General features: G+C 45.0%; 1 protein-coding gene and 1 long non-coding RNA gene across 2 annotated transcripts in view; one reads left to right on the forward strand and one right to left on the reverse strand.

The window, feature by feature from the left end:
• The window catches only part of LOC135388966 (uncharacterized), a 162,962-nt gene extending 156,491 nt beyond the window's left edge, over positions 1-6,471 (reverse strand). The window contains exon 1 of the long non-coding RNA XR_010421551.1: positions 6,316-6,471. This is a non-coding gene — a long non-coding RNA (uncharacterized LOC135388966). The remainder of the gene's footprint in view (positions 1-6,315) is intronic.
• Positions 1,367-8,976, forward strand: LOC135388965 (calcium and integrin-binding family member 2-like). The gene is made up of 6 exons (XM_064618856.1): positions 1,367-1,496; positions 4,131-4,165; positions 5,015-5,132; positions 8,092-8,239; positions 8,327-8,522; positions 8,714-8,976. Exons 1-6 carry the CDS (start codon positions 1,446-1,448, stop codon positions 8,733-8,735), a joined length of 570 nt encoding a protein of 189 aa, XP_064474926.1. The 5' UTR covers positions 1,367-1,445; the 3' UTR covers positions 8,736-8,976.
• Positions 8,977-9,196: the final 220 nt, after the last annotated feature.

Here is a 9,196-nt window from a genome sequence, read left to right on the forward strand (position 1 = left end):
AAACGTGTTGGTTTACGGATCACTTTTCGGGCCCCACTGCTAGCCGCGTGGTACTACGGTTCCTTGCGTTTTTTTAGCGATTGCTTCCGCAACGTCAGCGGTTCCTGAGGCTGTGTTCGTTTATTCAACTCACGCGACCCGCGAGGCGGAGTCGTGACGTATGAGAGTCATCGTACGTCATCGACTCCTGTGACTAGAGATTCGAAGCCCCGGAAAAAAAAACGGAAATTTTTTGGGGAAAAAAAACTTTTTTCGGTTTTTTTCCTCGTCTCCAGAAAAATTGCGCAAAATTTCGAGGCGACAAAATTCAATTCTGTAAATTTTCGTGCCTTCGATGCGTTCCAACTCGCGAACAGTGCCTTGGGTGCCTCTAATCCGCCAACAACCACCAACTTAAGAGCTCCGTCTGGCTGCTCCAAGCGATCGCCGTCGCGTTCACATAATGTCGGAGTTCTGGTCGGAGTGGACGGGTTGTTCCAATCACCTATCGCCGAGTAGACAGCAGTCCCATGGGATGATCTGATTTGCATTTATGCGTATAGTTGTATGCTGTGGCTTGGCCGGCAATGCTTCGACTCAGCAGTAACTGCGTTTGTTTCCATTTTTCCAATTTTTCGGGGGAAAAAAAACGAAAGAAAAACGTTTTTTTTTTTTTTTCGAGCAATTCGAAATTTCCGGAAATTTTGCATCTCTACCTGCGACCCGCATGGAGGGAAGACTCACTGGGAATCCACTCTCGAGCACGCTGGATCCTCGAATTTTAGAACGGGGTTCACTGCCATGGGGATGACGTCACGAGTGCCAAGAATCGGCTCTTTCGACTCCAATACTCCCGACTACCGATATGTGTCGGCAATCCCCCCCCCCCCACACACACACACACATACACGCACTAAATCAGACGACGGTCTCAACTACACCGTATCCGTGATTCGGGTATGCTGGAAGTAGCAGCCGTGCCAGAAAAGTGCCTGCATAGCGCTCCAATCGGTCGTTCTCTTTGAGACTCTGTGTGCGTCGGTGGAGCCTACCTGCGCATTACTTCAGTGTTTTATGGGATACGCCGCCCCTCTAACCACATACTGACACAAGCACGCGCGCAGCCAAATTCTACAAACCATCCATCTGCACACATTCTGACAGAAGAACGCGTACGACCAAATTCTCCCCGCACCGGCCGCAATTATCCGGCAAGCCAGCCGTTCAATCACTCCGCGGTAAATCACAACAACCGCAGTTTAGTTAGCATACTTTATACACCACGACCACTTAATAGCTCCACACAACGCAGGAAAGAGAGAAGAAAAAAAATACATCCCGCGAAAACAGATCGATCCATCCGCTTGCATCTTTCATGAAGCGGATGTCAACGTCGGCGAACCGCGCCCTCAGCGCGGATCCAGTGCCGCCCGAGAAGAATACGTAGTTCTCCGTACACTCTCCGTATGGGTAACAAGGTGGTTACATTCACCGAGGAGCAGCTCGAAGATTACCAGGTGAGTCAGAAATTACGTCGCACGTGTGAAGGTTAACCTGACCAGGCGAGATTCGCATAGTGGAAAGAAGGTCATGAAACATTCAGGTCCATCGTAAAGCTTCGTGAGAGTTGATGAGAAACTCCACTTTCCCTTCCTTGCAGGAACGTGATTTCAGCGAAATTTATATATATATATATATATATATATATATATATATATATATATATATATATATATATATGTGCTTGGTGAATGGGGTTCGGACGACCGCGAATATATGTAGCTGAAATGAAAATTGAAACACAGACTACGAAGGTACGGGAAGTAAGAAAAAAGGGGATAATTTGCTACATGACGTCATAATCGGATTATGACGTCATGTAGCAAACCTACTTAAGAAATGTGTAATCAGCTACGCATCTTTAGTCCTGACGAAGACGGTGCCACTGTCGAAACATCGACAACCCTTTTAGCATTCCAAGTATCTTAAATGTAAATAAATTATCCCCTTTTTTCTTACTTCCTGTACTTTCGCAGTCTGTGTTTCAATTTTCATTTCAGCTATATATATATATGTATATACGCCGAAAGAACTGGGATGACTATGTGGTGGGTCATCCCCCGTCGTTATGGCGGTACACTGACCCATACAACGAAGGTGTAGGAAGTAAGGAAAAAGGGGCGAAGTTATTTATTTACAGGTGGAAAGTTAAGCGGGTACGTCGACGTTCCGGCGGCAGCTCCGCCTTCATCAGGACTAGCCAAGACAGACTATAGAGAGTCCTGACGAAGGCGGAGCGCTCTGTCTGTCTGTCTGTGCGTGCATGTGTGCGTAAGGAGTATGTATAGTCTGGATGGGAGAAGTCCACGATGTCAGAACTGCCAAGATGGCAAACCATAAAGCTGAGAAAGAACTTTGTTAACACTATATAAGCAGCAAATGAGGCATTCAAGCGCGGCATTTGTCCCCTTGTCAGGTCTCTTCCTAGCCCTCCTATAGTGTCCCCTAGGAGGACTACCTATGGAAATAAACCTTCTTACGTAAGACACTCCATCGCACATACCTGATAACAACGGTGCCAATGCCAACGGTGCCAACAACGTTTTCTGCACGTTATCTTTAGGGTCCCGCACTCAACGCGGGGAAACATCCCACATCACCATCATCATCCATTCATCTATGTTGCTGTTGTTGTAGCGACACCTATTCAACAACACACAGTGCATTTGCGAATATGGCCTAGTACGTACGTGCACTTCTATCGTCATGTCATGTAATGTGTGTGTGCGAGTGTGTATGCCTCATCTTTTTCATCGTCATCCCACTCATATATATAACTATTATTATTAACTATATTAACTGTCATTATTATATTGTTGTTCTATCGTCGCTCACTGCTAAATCAGTGTATATATACCGCATATATACCGCAATATATATATACCGCAATATATACCCTACGATAGTGTGTGTCTGCGCATGAGAGCAGGCAAAGAGAAGAGAGGCCACGTGACTAGGCATGTAAGAGGGCAAATCAAACGCGTGGTCGTTGTTTGGCATACTCAGGCATAGTGCCCTTTATTCGCGGATGCTAGGCCGTGCAGGAATATACACATGGTGAACCTCAAACTTGTCTTCTGCCTTATTTGAAACCCAAGCAATGATGGCACAGCCTTCACTAATAGGGAGACGAGGAAGCTCGAGGGATGTCCCTTGAACTTGAACTCCCAGCATAGCAGGGTCAAAGCGTATTGACCAGGCTGTCGGAACAGTGTAGTGGTGGAGCTAATCCAGAACGGTGTCCTTCATTGCCTTTCACGAGCGAGCTCAACGAGGGCAAATCGATAAATGAATTGCGTGGCCGCTATATGGAAAGACCTGATTGGTCAAAGCACAATCGAAAATATGTTCACCCGAGGTTCACGCCAGCTAAATGGGTCCCTCGGGGTTCTAATTATGAACGATCGTAATGCGACTATATGTGCTTGCCGTATGAAATGTAGCCGAGATGTGATATGAAAACCGCGTATCCTATTTCCGTTGACAGTGCAAGTGACATCCTGAAAATCCTGAAAGGGGATCCGTTGAAAATCATTATATTGAACGTCTGTCGCCTCATCCGTGACCACTCAGAAGTGCTTATATTATAAGTTAATTTCGCGAAACACACAATCGCTGCGCAAATAAGCGTACAGACTTGATATTTTACACACATTTTCCGAGGAAAAGCTTTTATGTACGCCGTATGCATTTATGTACGCCGCTTTATGTACGTATTTGTTATAAATAAATAAATTGATTTGTCTATTTCTAATTGTAACAGACAAGTGACAGTAGTGTAGCGGTGCGCAAATACATCGTACAGCGTATCAGTATACTCTCGAAGTAACAGGTTACTGAAATGTCATTAGAACAGAACAGAAGGAGATCGTATACATAACACAGGCATAGCAGAAATAAAGCATAGAACAAGTAAAGTATAGTACTAGTACCGTAGCAGGCGGCACCTTCATTACGCGCGTCAGACAGAGAGGCCATCCTAAGTTTCCTGTTGAACTAGACGCACAAAAGTAAAACGTGGAATTGAAAGCCCATCCGCGGATTTGATCTTAGACGTCGGGATATAATATCTATGCCATCATATTTTCCAGGACTGCACCTACTTCACCAGAAAGGAAATCCTGAGGTCAGTGGAGAGATAGCCTCGTGCCATCCGCCTGCCCTGAATACTCATATTTTAAAGCCATACCAACGTCGACATGCAGCTGCGTAGGTCCGCCGTTATGGAGAAGAAAGAGTTACGAGTGCGAGCGGTCAAGGATTGGGATAGGAAAAAATGGTCCTATAAAAGCTACTGCATTGAAACGCGTTTGGCAGAACGCCTGAAGACACTTCCTTTTTGTTTTCTTCCATTTCGTTTTCTCACTCTCTCTCTCTTTTTATCAGCACAGTTTAGCCAAAGTAACCTATAGATACAGAAAGCCTGCTTCTTGCCTTCTCTCCCTCCTTCGCTACGTGGACATTAAGAGTCGTAATTCGTCTGCTACTAAGATTCGCCGTAGTGCGAATTCAAGAACCCGCAAATGATTGCGGCTTACCTGGAACCTGCAGGACCCGAATATTTCGACAAAAAGTGCAACACGTTTTCCAGAACATACGTTTCGTTTGAGAAAGTTTGGGACCATACGTTTTGAGAAAGATTGGGACGGTTTTGCGCTTTATTTCCAAGTTTTCCTATTTAGTACGCGGGGTCGCGACGTTCAATCACCACTCGCAGACGACGGTGGTTCGTCATCATTGGCCACGACCGGTGAAAGCACGTTCGTGATTGGCCGCCGCCGTTGAAAACACGATCCTGATTGGCTGACTCTTAGTCGTTGCGTCACGTCGGCGAGTAACCAGGTTTTCTCTATCTAAGTGGTGTTTGCTTTAGCGCGCCATCACTCTTCCAATGTTCTAATTCAACGCCACACCATTACTTAGAGGCTGCCTAATTTACGTAAAGTAATAGCCCGTTTTATCGTGCCGCCGATAGAGTGCACAAGCGATTTCGTGAGCTAGACATGCAGAGGGTGCCGGCAGTGATGACGGGAGACGAAGCCCACACCATCGACGTGCCCATGGAGAAGATCGAAAAGATGCCCGAACTCAAGGTAATCAAGCCACGAATGCCACGAGCGCACAGAAATTACATATCGACCGGGTGCACAGCGCAATCCAGCTCTTATTCGCCTTCAATAATACTGAATTGAAGGCCTAACTTTTAAGCAAAGAGAAACAGCGTAAAGGAATCAAACCAAAATCACTTTGTTCCATGTTTGCCTTTCGCTATTCAAATAATCTTACAGATTTATCAATATAGCGTCGCTCTGAGCTGAACGATCGATAAAACGAAATGTAAAAAAAAGAAAAACTGAGAATAATAGAACGCTGAGTGAAACTGAAGAAGGAAAACAGCAGTATTGTAGTCGAAGGCGCTGCGAGCGTAACTATACCATAGCCTAACCGTGTCGATATGAATAGTCATCACCATTAGCCTATAATTAGGAAGAAGGCAAAATAAAAGTCACGTGACGATGATAGTTATGCGCTACCACCGCGAAGCAGCTGTGGCTACGAGCAGCGTACAGATGTGGGCAGGGGCGAGGACAACAGGGAGTTACTATGCGTCCCGGGCCGACTTCAGGGAGAACTGTGTCGGTACCTGCCTAGAAAGAGTGTGTCGCGAAACACAGGGATATCTTCAAATAGCGCTGTTAGTGGCTGCTTTCGATACCTTCTTCCTAGTCTTTTTAGCACGACCGTGAAGGAGTACTACGAATGCTGTATCTACTCTGCCATGACGTCATGATAACAGACTTACCGTTACCGTGTGTTCACGCGAGCGACTTCCTCACGGAATATTCTAGTGGAAGAAAAAGCGAAAACACTGCTCACAGAGCCGAAGTTCCGCCCCGTGTTATGCTGAGCATTCACACGGTGCGGAATATCGGGAGTGGCGTACTGCGCATTTAGCAGACGACACTTAGCAGACGACACCGTCAGCGTGTTTTCCTGTCGTCTGCTACGGAATATCTTGTGGCTGTGTAGCAGGATATTACCCACGGTTAGCAGTGTACCTGAAGATACGACGTTGAGCTCTCGCGCTCACGTAATAGCAGAAAGCTATGACACTTTTCGCGTCTTCCGCTTCTGGGGGAATGTTGCTCGTGTGAATACACGGTTAAGAGAACGAAGTCTCCTATGCCCTCTTGTCGCGACGCGTCAGTGCGAACTCAGAACCATGTTGAACCGTGTTTGAACAGTACTCGCCTTATCGTAGAAGACGGGACCTACCTCGGTCTTGAGAAGTCTCGCAATACCATGCTTTCACAAACATGCGATGACAGAGATCCTCAAAGAAGTCAGTCACACATAAAGTGACACACACACACAAAGTATCACACAAAAACGCCGGACACTGCGTTACACTTACGACAGGAGACTACGAGACGCCGCACTGCCAACAACCGAGGTCTGTCACGTGATCGTGAGATAACGCGCTGGATCGCTACCGCGTATCAGCAAAATCGTGATATAGCAGGTGTAGCGTCTCCCTCGCATTGCACAAAGACGTAGCAGACGAAACAGTGACTCCGTCGCCTGCACAACTTAGAAGCAGACGGTCACAGCATCTGCTTGGCTGTGCTGAAAGACAACTGGACATAATGGCAATAAGATGCAAATAAGTTTTGGAGAGGTTACGCTTGAGTTGGAGGATATCTAAATGTGATTTTTAGAAAGTATCTATCCCGGACTCCCACAGACGTGTGGTATTAAAAGAAAAGTAGATGCTGGTTTTGAACTTCAATCGCTTCGACTTGCGCGAAGAATTCCGGCACAAGAAATGTAGTAAATGCACTGAACATGGCTGACATATTCCTTGCGGCGTGCCGGATAAATTATGAAAAAATAAATAAAATAAAAAATAAATTATAACGAACTTGTACAAGCTGTACTCGCCCTTCTGCTACTACGACAGTTGCGTAGCCCGAAAAATATTTCGGAGGTGTGTGTGTGTGTGGGGGGGGGGGGGGGGGGGGGGAATTTCCCCTTCGCTTCCTTCTCCCACACTAGGGATGGGCAGTATTTAAATACATTGTAATTAAAATACTATTTAAAATACAAATACATGTATTTATATTTTGTATTTAAATACAGACTCGAAAAATGTATTTATAATTATATTTAAATACCAATTTTCGGGTATTTATTCTTGTAAATACTTTATAAATACTCTTAAATACGGAATATACTTACTCATATCTTAAAGTTGCCCTGCATTTGACCTTTCGGGAAGAAGGGCGAGTTTGGGGCGCAATTATGCCAGGTTTGCGCTAGCATGCGCATGCGACAAACCATTTTAGATGGCGAGTTTTCACTGTTGTTGCGGACAACGGTCGTGACTACCCGATTACATTGTTCTACGAAGCATCTTCGTCAAATTTAGTACAAGCATTTGTTCATCGGCACCTGTGGAGATGCTGTTCTCCTTTGCGAATCTGATTGTACGGCCGAACAGAAGACGCCTAAAAGAAGCAGTCTTCGAGAAATTTCTAATATTAAAATCGCCATGATAATCTAACAAATAAATGCTATTCTTCCTTGCTGATTTGTCCTTATGATCATCATTATTTCTGTAATTCCAGATGACATCTTCCTCGCAGTATTTATGGTAGTAGTTACGGTATTTAAATACCGTATTTATATTTTGTATTTAAATACTCACGTTGAAAACTATTTATGAACAGTATTTAAATACCCCTGTCAACAATGTATTTTGTATTTATATTTAAATACTCAAAAAATGTATTTATGCCCATCCCTGTGACCCACACGCACTATCAAAGGTGCGACTTCTGAGGGGAACTTGAACCCCCCTCCCCCGGCAACGCCACTGTACTACGATGTAAAACAGAATAAAGAATATGTACTGGAAAGTTACATATAGTACTACATGACTAAGCGTCCCGATGGATGCCCAAACAGTGCCAGTGAAATCGTAGGTTCTAACATGAAACGTCTTACAGGGCACATAATTTGGGTTAAATTGGAAACGTTTCTGTCTTATAGGAGAACCCGTTCCGACAACGGATATGCAAGGTGTTTTCGCACGACGGCAGCGGAAACATGACGTTCGATGACTTCTTGGACATGCTCTCAGTCTTCAGTGAGCCATCGCCCCGTGATGTCAAGGTCTTCTACGCTTTCCGGATTTACGGTCAGTTCATTTATAAAATAAAGTTTATCAGTTGTTTAATATCTCAATGTAATAGCGGAACTGCCTAATGACCTCTCGCAAATATAGATTACGACGAAGACCAAATGCTGGGCCCTACGGATATAGAGAAGACCACCATAGCTCTGACGAGGAACCAGCTGACACCGGATGAGGTTCAGACAGTGGTGGACAAAGTTCTCGAAGAAGCCGATATCGATGACGATGGGAAACTCTCCTTCACGGAGTTCGAGCATGTCATCACAAGAGCTCCAGACTTCGTCAGGTGAGGGTACTGGGTACATTGCCCGGTTTACAGCTTAATCGATTACAAATGACCGAAAACAGCGATGATGGTACGTAATAAAAGTAAGCAGCAATGGTGATATAAGTGGTGGTGCTGCTATCCGCAAAAGCTCGATCCAAACACAGTGTTCGCGTAAGACATGTGGAGCTTGCCTATTCCTTCTTTTTCAGCGCCTTCCATATAAGGATATAAAATCGAAGAGGCAAGGAAGATGATCGGCAACAGGATGACATATTGACGGAGCCTTTACCACATCTAGTACTAATCAATCATGGAGGAGTGTCGTAGCAAGACTACAAAGGCGAAGACGCAGGCTGACGAAGGCAGACGAAGACGAAGGCTGTTGAGAACAGGTGGTATCGGCAACAGCCGAAAACGTCTGCAGAGCAAAAATGTTTGTAGTAAAGTTACAAATAAAATAACCGGCAGCCGCTTCCGTATGTTGATCGATGCTGCTAGGGCTGACAGGTAAGGCTCCCTGATGTCTTTACCTCTTCTTTTTTTTCTTTTTTCGTGATTCCTATGTACCCCTAAAATGCAGATATTCCACATGCAAGCGGCCAAATAGGCTTACCGTCCACGTTTTCTTTTTGTGCGTGCACGTTTTACAAACACAAAGGAAACGTTTTCGTATATTTCATTAAAATTTTGGG

This window comes from Ornithodoros turicata, chromosome 3 (assembly GCF_037126465.1).
Source record: "Ornithodoros turicata isolate Travis chromosome 3, ASM3712646v1, whole genome shotgun sequence".
NCBI lineage: Eukaryota > Metazoa > Arthropoda > Arachnida > Ixodida > Argasidae > Ornithodoros > Ornithodoros turicata.

Bases quoted from the DNA above. Each gene is read 5' to 3' on its own strand.
- LOC135388965 (XM_064618856.1), top strand. From the start codon at position 1,446: ATGGGTAACAAGGTGGTTACATTCACCGAGGAGCAGCTCGAAGATTAC. The intron at 1,497-4,130 runs GTGAGTCAGAAA...CATATTTTCCAG, and splicing joins AGCAGCTCGAAGATTACCAG to GACTGCACCTACTTCACCAG. The intron at 4,166-5,014 runs GTCAGTGGAGAG...TGCCGCCGATAG, and splicing joins ACCAGAAAGGAAATCCTGAG to AGTGCACAAGCGATTTCGTG.